The sequence below is a fragment of the Spermophilus citellus genome (assembly GCF_964194105.1).
Source record: "Spermophilus citellus genome assembly, chromosome: 7".
In the NCBI taxonomy this organism is placed as follows: Eukaryota; Metazoa; Chordata; class Mammalia; order Rodentia; family Sciuridae; genus Spermophilus; species Spermophilus citellus.
In genome coordinates this window covers 84,949,187-84,965,757 of record NC_138188.1, presented here as the reverse complement: position 1 = coordinate 84,965,757, position 16,571 = coordinate 84,949,187, and the positions used below count along the sequence as shown (strand labels likewise).

The window sequence follows — 16,571 nt, the reverse complement described above, 5'->3', positions numbered from 1 at the left end:
AGGACTGGAGTCTTAGATTTCTGAGTTGGGTGTTGAAACAATTCCAGCTGCATTTTTCGGTGAATGCAAAAAGTTGTAACAAAGAAAGACTTTCTTGGCTCCGAAAGAGACCTACATGTTGGTACTATATTTTTAACAATGGCAATTCTGTTCCTAGAATCATCACAGAGTATTAATACAAAAAATGTTTTAGAAAGCATAGTATTGTGGTCAGGACTGGGGATATAGCTCAGTGGTAAAGCTTAATGTGTGAGGGCCTGTGTTCAATCCCATCCCCCACCAAAAAAAAAAGTATAATACTGTGGTCATTTAGGTACCCAAATCTGTGGGGCTTTGTGATCTGGTAGCTTTGCCAGGCACTCCACTCCATCCAGTCTCCTGTAGGTGAGTTTTGGCAGGAATTAAAACCTTTTAAAAATGAAACTTGAGAAGCTCCCTCCACACATGTAATTCAAATCATAAATCCATGTCACCATTTGTCATCCCAATATAAGTTCTAGAATTGTTTTTTTTTTTTTTTGTCCTCAACATTCTGAGTACAATTTTTGAGAATCAGTCACTTTCAGTGTTTCCCTCTTGGCCACATGGATAACTTTAAGGAAAATTCTGGCCCTTCTTTTCATGTATTGGCTACATTCTGGGTGTCATAGCCTTTGCTTGGTCTATTCTTAGAAAAAAAACTTAGTTTTTAAATATTTTAAATAATCAATTTTAAAAAATCATTCTGATTCTCAATTCAGCAATTATTCTTGGGAAGTCTAGAATAATCTCAACCAGTCAGTAGGCTGATCTGATAGTTGAAAGCATTACCTACTTTTGAGGAGCCCAGGTTTGCATCATCTTGCAATGGCCTTCTTATAGGCTGCTCCTTCATTGTCAGGCATGGAGGACTTCAAATAAATACTTGAGACTTGGTCTAGAGCGCAAGGATGATTTATTAACCTCATTCCAAGGACATTTATTACACATAATTATGCCTTTCTCCCTCCCCTGACTCCTCCTCTCTCTCACCTCTGAAATTCCCATTATTTATCTGTCTGGAATGGTTTTGGTTCTGTCAATCCAGTTCCCCCTGTTGAAATGTCTCAGCCATCTCAAGCCTTGCCTGAGATCTTTGGCTCTATTACTTCACTCCTCATTTCTATTCGTTGCTTTCCTTTGTAAATCTTGACTTTAACGACGATGGGACAGTTTCTGTTTTCTCATCTTCCCTTGAATTGCCATCAGGGCAAAGGAAGACATCCACAGAAATACTCCTGTCACTGTGTAGGCAAGTCCCAAGAAAAGGCTGCTACCTCCATTCCATGTCAGTGTGGAAAGGATGACAGATTTTTCTCCTTGGAACTTGGTTACTGGAAAATCTAAGAAGACCCATTAAGGATCCTTCACAGTACCTTTCGTCTCTACCATTGCATACATAGAATATGTTAGGTTAAATCATATAGAATTGCTGTTTTGTAGGTAAAATAAATGGTTTAATATTCAGTTTCATATGATTCAACATGATCAAGAAGTATTCTGCGTCTTGTTGGAATAAAATTAAGTAAAAACAAGCCTAGCTTCTATATAGTCATAATCTGAATGACTTTTCAGACAGCTGAATAATGGCCACTTACTCTGAGGAATCCAAGGAAGTTAAAGTCATATACAGCAAACCTAAATTTTTATTTATGAATCAAGAGATCCAGGGGAGGTTAAGTTCCTTAATAGGCTAAACTTTGAATTCCTGCTTCAAGGGAAAGGATTTAAGGGGGAAAAAAGTAAGTAAGATAATAAGATAGATGGCAAAGCATTTTTGATGGGAAAATTAAAGATGGTGCATTTGTTTGGGGAGTGCAAAGGCCAGCATCCCCACTGCTGGGGAGAAAATGTTTGAAGTGGGTTTGCTGTCATTAGCATTTTAATGATGTCATTTTGATTATGTATGTGGCCTGAGGTTTTTAAACATCTGGTGCCTTTTGTAAATGAAACTAATAAACAAACAAAGATTTCTCATAGCAACGAAGAAGACAGAGATATTTCCCAGCAAAGCTCTTAAAAGGCCTCAAATCACTTGGCAACACGCTATTTAAAGGCACAAGGAAACATGTTAGGAAACTAGTTCTCTCTTTTCTTCTACATGAGACTTTCTCATTGTCACCAGGTTCCTGAGTGCCACCTAAACCCCTCTGCATGCCTGTCTTCTCACTCATTTCCATTTGGTGTGGGGAGGGGTCCCTCTCTCACATAGAGAACATCGTATTTTCTATTAGTAGTGGCTATTGTCTGCAGCCCAGGCTGGTTTTCTTGCCTTTCAGCCAGACCCCTGGGTTGCTTGGTTAATATTCACAGTAGGGCCACCCCAGGTAGTACAATGGTAGTCCAGATCAGCATTAAAACATGACTGGGCATGATGGAAACCAGAGAGAGAGAGGAGGAACAGTGGTGTCCCTTGTTTGGAACATGGCCTTCCTGCCTCATCTCCCAGCTCCAACTCGTCACAATGCATTACGTGGGCAGCAGTACCTCCCCCACCTCCAACTTCTTGAATGCAATTATAACTACTTTACTGGTAAGGCAGTCACAAGTTAGGATCAGGGGTCCAACTTGAGAGACAATTGTCAAGCAAATTCCTATCTCACTTAAATTTTTTTGAGGCAGAAAAGGGTTTTGCTGACATTTCCCTTAAAAGGTAATTTTCTACGATTTACTCTTTTTAAAATTTATTTTTTGTTTGTTCTCATCAGTTATACATGACAGCATCTGTCCTATAACGCTCCACAAGAGAGGCCATTTGTGGCTTTTATGTACATAGAATAGAATTAGAGACCCTGCTAAAGGAACTGGCTAAAGGCAAATGACTACAAAAGGAGGCAAAAAGCTAGAAGGCAGAGATGTTGTCACATTAGCAGGGACATTTCTGAAGCCACCACTCCCCTGTCAGAGATATTCATAAACTTGCTATAGGAGAGAAGAAGAAAACATGTAGTAGGAAACTGGAGCCTGCGCAGTCATTCATGGTTTATGTTTCCTCTAAAATTTCTCATTCAACCTCCTTGGGAGGTGAACAATTGTGTGCTAAGGAACTTCTAGTCTGTGTGGGGTCCCACCAAACAACTTGCTACTAACTCTGATATGCTACAAGATGTACCCATGCCTGTTTGGGCTGAAGCTTCAAAGCTGTGCACAAGCCCAGGAAAGATTCTACTTCCAAGATAATTTTTTTTTTTTCCCTCAGAGAGCGTCGTAAAGAGAATTTACAATTAACTCTGAAGATTAGAGTTAGTATAAATTATGTTTAAATATATAACCTCTTAAAGACAGTGTTTGGTGCCATTTTAAAGTTAAATCCTTTTTGTTTTTAAATTAAGAGTTATGCTGGGCGTGCACGTCTGTAATCTCAAAGAAGAGGCTGAGGCAGTAGGATGGTGAGTTCAAAGCCGGCCTCAGCAACTTAGCAAGGTCCTCAGCAATTTAGTGAGACCCTGACTTTAAAGATATATTTAAAAAGAGCTGTGGATGTGGCTCAGTGGTTAAGCAACTCTGGATTCAATCCACAGTACAGGAAAAAAAAAAAAAGTTACATTTGTATTTTTAAATTAAGTGGAAAAATTCTTGATCTCTATTAAGGCATATGTCTCCTAACTTGGACCATATGTCTATTACAAAGGCACCAACTCCCACTTGCTGGCTCAGCACCTAAGGGAGGGACAAACACAGCATCTTCAGTGCGGAGCTCATAACCCGCCCAGTGTGGGCTGGATTAACTGGACTTGCTCCTTGAGTCCAGGGTGCCCTTGGGCTCTGATACTTTTGCCTAGAATAAAATACTCTTAGTCTCTACTTTTTTTTTTTTCTACCAGGGATTGAACTCAGGAACACTGCATCACTGAGCCACATCCCAAGCCCTATTTTATGTTTTTATTTAGAGACAGGGTCTTACTGAGTTGCTTAGTGCCTCTTTTGCTGAGGCTGGCTTTGAACTTGAAATCCTCCTGTCTCAGCCTCCCAAGTCAGTGTGATTATAGGTGTGTGTCACCGTTCTGGCTCCATTATTTTTAGTCTATATCTCAAATTTGATTCTTATCAAAACTGTATCTCTTTACTTTCAGAATCCTCCATATCATCCCATCCTATAGGCACTGTTATTTAGTCTTTCTTTTCTTAGAGAACAAAAAGCTTTGTCCCTAAGAACTTCTGTTATTCATGCTTTTATGGACTTCTTTACCTGATACTGCTATTAGCTCTTAGTCCTTAAAAAAAAGTACAAAATTTAAGTTAACAGTTGAAGTTGGAGATATGCACCCCAAAATATGCCTCTTTAACCTATTATTTTGAAGACACTTGAAAAACAGCAAGTAAAAGAAGGGTACTCCAACCTCCAATTTCTTCCTGAAAACAGAGATAAAACTTCCATGTGAAAGATGCCCTCCCTGGGCTGGGGTTGTGGCTCAGAGGTAGAGCACTTGCCTACCATGCATGAGGCACTGGGTTCAATTCTCAGCACCACATAACAATGAATAAATAAATGAAAATATTGTGTCCACTTATAACTAAAAAATAAATATTAAAAAAGATGCCCTTGGGCTGGGGATGTGGCTCAGGCGGTAGCGCACTCCTCTGGCATGTGTGCGGCCCGGGTTCGATCCTCAGCACCACATACCAACAAAGATGTTGTGTCTGCCGAGAACTAAAAAATAAATATTAAAAATTCTCTCTCTCTCTCTCTCTTTTATAAAAAAAAGATGCCCTTCCCTAATGTTATTTTGTAATATTTAAATGTTAATGTAACAATGTATATGATAACTTTGTTATGCTTTACATTGGTCATATTAAATATTAAGAAAATCAAGTGATTTTATGCTTGTTGAAAAACAAAACAGAAGAAGAAAGATGCCCTTCCTACAACAGGAGAGAAGAAATGTTTTTATCACTAAAGACTGGGAGCTGAGGGTAAGGGGCATCTGTATAAACAAACTTGGTTAAACTAACCCTTATTTTTCTAATTACTCCTCCACAATTGCCACTCTTTTCAACCTAGTACATACACACCTAGTCACTTCTTTGGGTCTTGTTTTACCTGAAAATGTTCCTACATCTGTGCAAATAAATTTTGGATGTTTTTTCTCCTGTTAATGTCTTATGTCAGTCCTAGATGAAGACCCTAGAGGAGTAGGGGACAATATTTCCTCCACTCCACACTATTATCTATAAGAGAGAAATGCAGGCTGGGGATGTGGCTCAAGCGGTAGCGCGCTCGCCTGGCATGCGTGCGGCCGGGTTCGATCCTCAGCACCACATACCAACAAAGATGTTGTGTCCGCCGAGAACTAAAAAAATAAATACTAAAAAAAAAAAAAAAAAGAGAGAGAGAGAGAGAAACGCACTTTTTTTCTTTTGGTGAATAAATTTGGAGAATACCAAAGTATAAAATGAAAGAATTCAACAACCAGTAGCCAGATTTTCCTTCATCTTCAGAAAGAAAAGTGGTATAAAAGGATACTATAGGATATGTCGAAAGTATAATTACCAGCAGGTAAGCCATCAGAAAAATATTTTACTCGATAGAGCCGACGGTATAGTTTCTTGAAGGTAGGAAAGGCAGCGGTCCGCATCCACACAATGAAGTCATCATTGAGGAAACCATTGTTTCCTGGATCACTTGTGTCCAGCTCATAGATGGGCTCCTGCCAGTATGGGGGCTTTTCAGTTCCTGAGGGAGGAAAACGAGGGGAATGGTAGAGAAAAATCACCTATCTATCTCCTCACTTTTCCCTAGGATGCAGAGAATGAAAGAACTTCATTCATGAGAAAAGAGAAATAGAAATCAGACTTTTAAAAGAGAGAGAGAGAGAGAGAGAGAGAGAGAGAGAGAGAGAGTGTGTGTGTGAGAAAGCTATCTGAATATGCAACAATTAAAAGTAATGGCCTTAAGGATTTTAAGGAAATACTCATGATAATTTCATAGGGTTAAAAAAAGTGCAGAATATAAAAATATATACATATTATGCCTTAACTACATTACACAAGTATAAAACCTTGAAAAATAGGTAGAACAAAATGATATTGTCTTCAGTAGTATCATCATGGAAAACATAATTTTTATGTTTAATTTTTTTATTTACTTATTTATTTTTGGAAATATAGTTTAAAAAATTTTTTTGGTTGTAGTTGGAAACAACACTTCATTTTATTTATATATTTTTATGTGGCGGTGAGGATCGAACCCAGGGCCTTGCATGTACTAGGCGAGCGCTCTACTGCTGAGCCACAACCTCAGCCCAGGAAATATATTTTTAAAAAACATTTCACAAGTAATCTGAAGACAGCAAATTAAAACAAGACACTATTTCCATCCAAAAATTGGTTAATATTTAAAGAAAAAAGTGACAGGCATTGAGGAGGCTGTGGAAGGGAGACTCTTATTTGAAGCAGGCATGTGGATTACCATCTTTGATATTGCAATCTAAAAATATACATGAAAAGCTTTATTATTTTGCATATGTTTTTTTTTTTTGTGCAGAAATTCTGCTTCTAGAAATGTGTTCTAAGGAAATAGCCATGAAAGTGCAGGAAGATTGGTTCACATAAATGTTCACCCCAGCACTGCTCCTGAAAGCTCAAAGCTGATAAGGTGGAAGAATTAGAAAGTGGGTGGAGGTGGAGAGGCCAGGAATTGCAAGCCTCATCCCGCCAGGAAGCGAGAATGCTGGAGGAATGTTGGAAGCAGTGGGTGGAAGGCAGTGCCAGGAGACACATCTGACTGCACTCTTATTCTCACACTTCCCACTCCACAACTGGGGGCATGTCTTTCTTCCACTCTGCAGAGAACTCTTGAGAACAGCCTCATCTTCCTCCGCTTTTCCATTACCAGTTAGGCCAGTGCCTGACACATATAGTAGGTGTTCAATAAATGCTTGTAAAAAGGAGGAATGATCCCAACTAAATCTGACAGAAGTTGGTAATAAAAACCACACTGGATTTTAAAGAGTTAGTCAATTAGGGTAGATTTTTTTTACTTCCATAAAACTGGCTCTACTTGTAGGATGTGCACATGGTAAAAAGGAGCCACTCTTTCTTAACTCTGACTTCTGACTAAAGTATTTCCTACTTAAAAAAAAAAAAATCCAGAATTACTGTGGCGTATGCCTGTAATGCCAGTGGCTCAGGAGATTGAGGCAGGAGAATCCCAAAGCCAGCCTCAGCAACTTAGCGAAGCCTTAAGCAACTCAGTGAGACCCTGTCTCTAAATAAATTAATTAACAAACAAACAATAAAACCAAGAAAGAGCTTCCAAAAAGAAATCCAGACTTATTTTTGAAGCATGGGCTATGGAATTTATAAAAGCATATGCTAAATTTGGTTGGATTAATCTGCGGAAGTATGTTTGTATACAATTTTACTTCCTCTGGAAATAATCATTTGCTGGAGAATCTTCCTTTGTAAACACCTTGGAGCCTGCCTATCTTGCCCCTTCCCAAGACTTCAATCACTTTTGCTAGAAAAAATTTTGTTCAAAGTTGAAATTGCCTTTGGTGCCTGCACTGTGGACCTCACCTTCTTTCTACTTTGGCTTGAGATTATGACCTAAGGCGGAATGTCCTGTGGGCTACTGATGTTAGAAGCACCCAGTTCAAAGGGCTGGACATGGTGGTACATGCCTGTAATCCTAGTAACTCTAGAAGCTGAGGCAAGAGGATCGAAAGTTTGAAGTGGCCTGAGCAATTTAGCGAGACCATATCTCAATATTTTAAAAAGGGCTGGTGATGTAGCTCAGAGGTAGAATACCCCTGGGTTCAATCCCCAGGACCACTGAAAACACAAAAAGCAGGTTCAAAGTTGCTTTCTCCTATAAACTCCCAATCCCAATCCCACACCATCCCATGCATCCAGAGTATAAGTAAGAAACACGGTTTAAGAGATACAAACATCCTTCTTTTTCAAGTTCCCTGGGTCATTTGTATTCATCTATTCATTCAACAATAAACATTTCTTGATTACTCACTGTGTATCAAGCACCAGAGATACAAACCTGCATAAAACCCATCTCCTCCCTCCAGGAATTCATAGACAGGTATGCAAAAAGAAGGGTACAATGTGGTGAGTGACTCTTACAATAAAAGCAAGAACAAAGTGCAGCAGGAGTTGAGAGAAAGCCAAGGACCCTTTGTGTTATAGGCCTATGGTTATGTGGTAAGACAAAACAACAGAATGTTGCCAAGTTCCTTTCAAAAACTAGTAACTGAATTATAGACACAGTGACCACACATGCTAGTTTGCTGAGGACAGTCTCAGTTTATGTCTGTTTTCCCATCTGATTTAGCATGTACTACAGATAAACAGTGTACATACAATTTCATCCCACCAGCTCAGGCATGTTCTTTACTGTGTAAACTGCCCATATGCAATGAATGGTCTACTTACTAACTTGTGATTGTAAGTGAAAGATGAGCAGGAACACTTTCAGTCAAAATCTAATATAAGCTATCCCTGTGACCTCTGCCAGCTGTTTCACATTCCAGCCAGCTAGCCCATAGTTTCTGTTTTTGCCTGTGAGTTGTGTGAAGCTGCCAGAGTGCAAATCAGTGGGGTCAGTGGAAAACGTGGGAAATTATAGGTTCAGTTATGTGCATATGATGTATGTGTGGGAAATAGATGGCAAGCACTCCTGCTGAGAGGAGTTTGAACTCTCTTGCAAAAGTGTTTTTTCTTTTTATTTTATGGTGTAATTGTACAACTATTATATTGTTTGATGTCATTTTTTATTTGTTAATAAACCCTTTTAGCTGTGAAGAGCTAAAAAGTGGGATGTATGTCTTTAATGTGAAAATGAGTAGTTTCTTAAGGAAGTTGATGAATATACCCACACCATATGAAAATCTAAAGAGATAAATCTGCTGAAGAACATCAGAATTTGCTTCAAAAGATTGTTGCTTTCTTTTAAAAGATTATATCCAAAGACAATGGTTTATTTATGTATCACTGTGACCATGACTTTTTATTAACATCAGATGGATTTCTTTCAGTTTCATTTTTCTATTACAGATAGTTTCTGTAACCAAAGAAAAGCTTTTAATGTATTGACTCCATTAGCACAAGAGGAACTTCATAAAGAGTTAAATGAGGCCATTTTTATGTGAATGTCCTCACATAAAAATCAGGTAAATTACCTATAATAGTTTGATGGGGGAGTGGTTAATTCCTCATAGAATCAAAGCCAAGTTCTTAGAAGTTCAATCATTGAAGATGAAACCACCAACATTATTGTAAATGTTACTATAAACTCAGCTAAAAGCTTCAAGAGTCAAGTTTAAGATAGACAGCAGAATACATCAGTCACTAGAAAGGCAATTTGTAAATCAATGGAAATGTAACTGATGTGACACAGCAATCTGTATACGGGGTAAAAATGGGAGTTCATAACCCACTTGAATCAATCTGTGAAATATGGTATATTAAGAACTATGTAATGTTTTGAACAACCAACAATAAAATAAAAAAAAAGAATACAAACAACAACAACAACAAAAAAAGAGTCAAGTTTAAATTGGTTTGTAGTGACATAATAAAATGTAGTTTTGTAATGATGTAAGTAAAGATAATACTTTTGGTAAATTGAGAAATCGACATAGAAAAAAATGTACTTAAAATTGGTCATTGTGTATATATAATTAACAATTGTATCCTAGCAAGCTATAATATCTCATTAATCAAAACAAGAGCTGAAGTTGTACAAATTTAATTATTTTGTATATTTACTAAGAAACTGAACTGCAAAATTTTTATATTGACACATTAAATTAAACATATTTCAGCATGATACCACTTACAGTACCATGGATAAGAATTTTAGAAATATTTGAACTTTTAAGGAATGTTTTTGTATATCAGATAGTGTGTCCTACAATGATCTTGAATTTTTTCTGTAAATGAATCCTCTAATTTTGGTTGCATTTTGCTCAAAATAGTTAAAAAAATTTTGAAGTGTCTGAAATATTAAATATCAAAAAGCTTAAATTTCTGAAGATTTAATGAACCATAATTATTAAAAACCAAGCTTGCAAGTAAGATTGAATTCTAACTTTGTTAAAGCAAACAAATAATTTTTAAATTCTATAACTATGCTTTAGAACATCTTGATTTATGTGAAGACTTCTTAAAATTTTTTTTTTTAGTTGTAGATGGACACAGTATCTTTATTTATTTATTTTTATGTGGTGCTGAGTATCAAACCCAGTGCCCCATACATGCTAGGCAAGTGCTCTACTACTGAGCCACAACCACAGCCCCATGTGAAGACTTTTGATAGCCCTGGACTGGATAAAATTTTCTGTACTAGATAAAATGATACTAAGAAGGTCTAAGATTTATAGCATTTAGATTAGAATGTATTTAGTAATACATTCAAAAGAATCAAAAGTAGAAAAAAAGACTATATGAAGTAAAAACAACAACCATTATTGATGAAAATATTTTGATTGAAATACTAGAATATTCTACTGAAAAGAAATTGAAATTGAGGATTTCCTCCATTTAGCCAAATTGTCTGTATCTTGTCACCTATAGAGTATTTTCTGAATAAAACAGATTAGAGTCAAAAGAGAAGAATCAGTTAAAGGTATTAACAATTTCAAATTGATTAACTAAAAAATTCAAATTTAAAAATATTTGAAAATTTTTGTGAAAGAATTAAAACTAGAGGCTGGGGTTGTGGCTCAGGGGTAGAATGTTCACCTGGCATGAGCGAGGCCCTGGGTTCGATCCTCAGCACCACATAAAAGTAAATTAAAAAAATGTATTATGTTCAACTACAACTAAAAAAAATAAATATTAAAAAAAGAATTAAAACTAAGGCTACAGTAAAAATAATAAGTTCATTAAAAATATATGGGCATATATAAAGACAGATATTGTTGGCCAAGAAATTGTGAAATTATATCCAGAATAAATAAGGTGAATGTGTATCCTGAATAAACATCCTACTTTTGTTATCTTGTAATATTTAGATAATAACTAAAGTAATTTTTCTAAAAGTTGTTTTATTGTACACTTGTATGTTATTTTGATTTTTGAAGCAACTGCATTTTTGAAAGTAGATTTTAGTACAATTATTTTATAGGTCTATGAATGTTATGTCAATTTATTGATCAGTAAAGGAAAACTCCAAATAGGTATATAGCTAGTTATTCTAGTGCCCCGTTTTACTCTCAAAAGTGCATCAGTTTGGATGATAAATTATATGATCATCCTGAATACAGTTGAAGGAGCAAGTTTCTTAAAACATCGCCTTTGTCTTGATGGTAAATTGGGAGGAAATAGAACCAGTCATTTCATGTTTCTGGTAGGTACATCATGAAGGAGATGCACACAGTAGTGAGAGTTAAAGTGAAAAGGAGTCAACAAAGAAATAGATAAGAAGGACTCATAAACATCTCTCCACACATTCAAAACAAGTTTTTATAAAGAGGTTAGAATATTGAACTACTGTATAGATCTTACCTACAAAATGATCAGAAAGATTTCTGAGACCTGGATTCTGAAATTTGACGTACTTATCTGTCCACCATGTAAGTCCAGTCTTTAGCATTGGAACTTGGATATGTTCAGATGTTGAACGGGTATATGAAAGGATTATGGTATCTGAAAGGAAATTGAAAGTTGTATCAGAGGTGCATGCTAGTAATTTTGCCACCTTTCAAAATGTAGAACCAAAATGCAGAATAGATGAAAAAAAGGGTTTTTTGCAGTCTCAACACTCCTACATGCCATAGATGCTACAATCACAAGACCATTCTTTTTCCTGCCGAAGTTGAGGCAATTATTGAAAAATACTCTTGAGCTCCTTCTAACTTGTATTCTCTGACTGTTCCTTCAGATTTCTGGCAAGGAAGAATTTATTTGCAAATGAAATACCATATCTGGCTTAATCAAGATAATACATAAAGCATTAAAAAAAAAAAAACAAGAACAAAAAACCCCTGCCCCTCAGCTGCAAGGATTATGTCCTGGATATCTAGGAAGTCATACACTATGGAAAAGGAACATCACAGAGATAGAAAAAAGTCACCTACCATTGAACATGCTGTTGGCAATAGCACCGCAGGGAGCAATGGGGATCTTATTGGAGGTCACTTTGAATGGAGCACAGTCCTCAACATCCTGGATGCAAGATGACACAGCAATGAGAAATGCTTTTGGCAAACTCTTAGAATACTGAAAGAGGGAACATTGGCAACATTGATCAACCTACCCTGTTTTATTGAAACAGACCAGTATTTTGGAATACTATCTGTTTTTTGGAATACTATCTGTTTTTCCCAGGCTTCTGGTTCACTTAGACAAGGACATTTTTGTGTTTTGGAGATATGCATGTACCTATGGGGGTGTCCAAATGTGTTTCTTTTCTCATTAACAATACATAGCTTACCAAAAGTTCTGTAGGAAGAAACTTAACCTTGTGGCTATGCTATCTATTACACTAAATGCTGGGATACATTTTTTTTTTTTTTTTTTAGGTGTAGATGGACACAACACAATGCCTTTATTTATTTATTTATTTAGTGAGAATTTTTAAAAAATATTTATTTTTTAGTTTTCGGTGGACACAACATTTTTATCTTATTTGTATGTGGTGCTGAGGGTCGAACCCAACGCCTCGCGCATGCCAGGCGAGCACGCTATCGCTTAAGCCACATCCCCAGCCCCAGTACTCTTTCTCAGTAACAGTTATCCTGTATATCCAGCTCCTTAATTCATGCAAAAACAAAATAAGCATTACTGTTTTATTAAACCTTAACTTTTGAGTTTATTTTTCATCCCCTTTTAGACTAAAAAAATCCCCCTGGTTTAAAAAATAAAAAGAATATTACAAAAAATTAAATAAAGTCTTACCCTTAAATCCTTACCCATCAGTTGGTTATGACTTCTGGATAGGACATAGCGATAGAGGTTCTGATAGAAGCCATACAATTTGTAGTACATATAAACATCACCCTGAATGGGAGAAAAGCAAGAAGAAATAGACAGTAGGAGAAATTAACTGGAATGTTAATAAACTTGGACAGAAATTTTTAAGACAAAAAGTACTGAAAAAAAATTAATGGGAATTGAAAGTTTCTTTTTGGAAAATAGAAACCCAAGAAATAATTCTTAACAATCACTACTGGGAAGTCCTGGTCTATAGACATTATTGTAATGACTAAATAACCTATTTGTAAAGTTTTCATAAGGCCTACTGTTCTCTTGCCTTGAAATATTTTTTTATAATCAGACTTTGTATTTTCAATATATAAAATTTGTTTTTACAAATATTGTTATTTCCTAGCTATACCAGGAAAAACACTTCACTAGAGGTTGTGGTAGGCACCTAAATTCATATAATTTCAAAGCAAATATATGAAATATTATTCAAAATTGGAGCTACTGAGCATATTTAGGTGTCTGTGCATACTGGACACATAAAAGCCATGTGACTAGAAGCTTCTTCTTCTTTTTAAAAAAACTTTTTAGTTGTAGATGAACACATACCTTTGTTTTATTTATTTTTATGTGGTACTGAGGATTGAATCCAGTGCCTCACACATATAGGCAAGTGCTCTATCACTGAGCCACAACCCCAGCCCTGAGACTAGTTGCTTCTTGTGTCAGCCTCCGGATGTTTTGCCTTTTTATCCCTAGGATCTAGCACAGTACCTGGCATGTAAAAATTACTCAAGGACACAGATGGAATGACTCACTGACCCAAAAGAAGGCAATCTTTTTGGTACTGGGGATTGAACCCAGGGGTGCTTAATCACCGAGCAACATCCCCAGCCCTTTTAAATATTTTATTTAGAGATAGGGTCTTACTGAATTGCTTAGGGTTCACTAAGTTGCTTAGGCTGGCTTTGAACTCACAATCCTCCTGCCTCAGCCTTCTGAGCTGCTGGAATTACTGGCATGTGCCACTGTGCCCAGCTCCCTAGGGACACTTGACCACTGAGCTGCTTATCCAGCCGCTTTTTATTTTTCATTTTGAGATAGGGTCTCATAAAGTTGTGTAGGCTGGTCTTAAACTTGAAATCCTCCTTCCTCAGTCTCCTAAATTGCTGGGATTACAGGCATGTACCACCTTACCCAGCTAACAAGGTGATTTTCATCCTAAAAATAAGTAGCCTTGTTGCCATGAGAGATACCTTTCCATGTGTGCTATTGTAAAAGGCTGTTCAGTCACAGGCTACCATTGTGATTTTACCTTTATGGTGACAAACCAAGCCTCTTGAAATCACCAGGCAGAAATAAGACAGATTTTACTAACACCACACATGGAAATGTCCAATGTAGTTGTTTATAATTAATATACCACATACCTTCAAAATAATGAAGGCCTGTTATCTCAAAATAAAAAGGCTTACTTTTATTAAGTATATCTTCTTGATATATAGATATATAGATCTTCTCTCTTGGAAGAGCCTACCTCAGTATCCCTGCTGTGCTTAGCCCCTGATTTGTGGGACCCTGGGGAGCATGGCCTTCATGCAAACACTTGATTTCAGGGCACAGGAGTTGAGATCATCCCTATCACTCTCTGCAGTATATCTGAGAAGAGCTTTCTTCATGTCCTCCTGACTTAATCAAATGAAAAATGCATTTCCTTCAACTCCTCAAAGGTATCTCAAGGCCCTATTCTGTCCTCTGGACTCTGTATCCCTCAACTGCACCAAGCTCCCATTGACCTGGCCCCCCTCCTCCTCTTCATTGATGGCTCTCTACATGCGATGGATCTTACTCCTGACAGGTTTTCTCTTGAGTTTCCCGCTGAACATTCCACCCCAAGGAGGTGCTGTTCCTACCTCACACCCAGGTGGTTCCAAACCTAAACCATCATCATCTCCTGAAAACCCTCCTCACCTCTGCCCCTTCCCCCTTTCTCCTCTATTTCCTAACTTTTATCCTTCCCTAGGGTCAGACCCATCTTGTGGTCTGGCAGCTTTCTCAGCCCCCAGCTCCCTTCTCATTTCCCTCTCAGGCATCCCTCCATTAAGTCTCTTGTGTGTCTCACTTTGTCTTGGTTTTTTCTTCTCAGAGGACCTGGACTGACAAATATGACTTTACTCAGCAGGAACTTCTCAATATTTCTTTGCCATTTCTTACAGTGCCTGACAATCAGGCCAAGAGTCTCTTTGGGATTAGGCAGTTACATATGGGGAATATCTCAGGGTGGGGAGCTCCCAAGGAAGCCTCACTGACATTAGCTTACTTTGTGACCTTGGCCAAGTCACCTAACCTCCCAGCCCATTAATTTTCTCATTACAAAATGAGTGGTTGAATTCAATGATCTCTAGTTACCTCCTGTGCTGACATTTGAAATAAAAACTATTTGATTGATTTTAAGAATCATGTTACAAAGTTGGGAAGGTAAAGAATCTTAAAACTTAAAAATGAAGAAACAAAGGTGAATAATAATACAAGGGGTGGGGGAGGGGTGATAAACTCAAGATTTGTCACCCTCACCCTGCCTTATTTTCTTTTTTAAATACTTTTTTTTAGTTTTGTTTAACCTTTTGATGGAAATTGTCAACTTACGGAGAAGAGTTCAATAGAAGTATAACAGCACAAGGTCAACTGAACTCTTCAATTTCACTAACCTTCATAGTCTTTTGAAGGTTGAAGGGAATGGAGCAGGTGCATTGTTTGTCAAAATTTAAGGCATTTTCCCGCATTTTAGCACAATCTTCACAAATATTTGTGTAATTAATCTGTCAGGCAGGAAAAAGAACAATTATTAATTTAAAAATTACACGAGTTCTGATCAAGTCCCAAGTACACCAAAGTCTTCAACTTGTCTGGGCATGGAGCCTTCAACTTGACTGATGGGCATCACGTGCTGTGCAGGGTAAGTGTTCCAGGGTGTTTCACGGGGAGTGGGCCTTCGTGCAGCCTTTCATTTGAGGACCTGGCAGCATTTGGTCACTTGCCTGGAGTTCAGTATTTCTGTTGCATTCTCATGCGTCCTGTTGGGACGAAGCCTTGCCTCTTGATCATAAAGAAGTGTCAGTAGGAAGGTATTAGTCAGTGACTCATGAAAACTGGGCTTATAGTCTGAGTCTAATCACCTTTATAAGGAAGTTGCTTTACTGTTTTGCCATTTTATTGTATGAAAAACATTCATATCTATACGTGTATGAAGATGTGAGAAAAAAAAAGAATAGTGTTACCTTAGATTGGGTAGAGAGAAGTGCTGGGAGGGGAGAGGAGGGGAATGGGGGAAGGGAAAGATAGTGGCACGAAATAGACATTATTATTGCTGTGTTTATATACGTGACTGTATGACCAATGTGATTCTGCAACCTGTACGCTAAGAAAAATGAGAAATTATATCCCATCTGATTCAAATGTATGATATGTCAAGGTCATTGTACTGTCATGTGTAACTAATTAAAACTAAAAATTAAAAAGAAACCACATTCATACCAATGGATTATTTAAAATGGCATACAGAGGAAATTACCCCAAATGACCAAACACAGAGAAAGAAGTGTTCCAAGTATGATTATTGATGTATGTGGAATAAATCTAGTTTAAAAATGGTATTGCATTCTGCTTGTTTCTTT

At 37.2% G+C, this 16,571-nt stretch overlaps 1 protein-coding gene across 1 annotated transcript; it reads right to left on the bottom strand.

Annotated features, from left to right (window-relative positions):
• Window positions 1-1,173: 1,173 nt before the first annotated feature.
• Window positions 1,174-15,838, bottom strand: LOC308653353 (cell cycle control protein 50C-like; the record flags this gene model as incomplete). Its single annotated transcript, XM_081301951.1, has 7 exons — window positions 1,174-1,361; window positions 5,483-5,692; window positions 11,479-11,619; window positions 12,051-12,138; window positions 12,871-12,972; window positions 15,606-15,716; window positions 15,785-15,838. 7 exons carry the CDS (start codon window positions 15,836-15,838, stop codon window positions 1,174-1,176), a joined length of 894 nt encoding a protein of 297 aa, XP_081158077.1.
• Window positions 15,839-16,571: the final 733 nt, after the last annotated feature.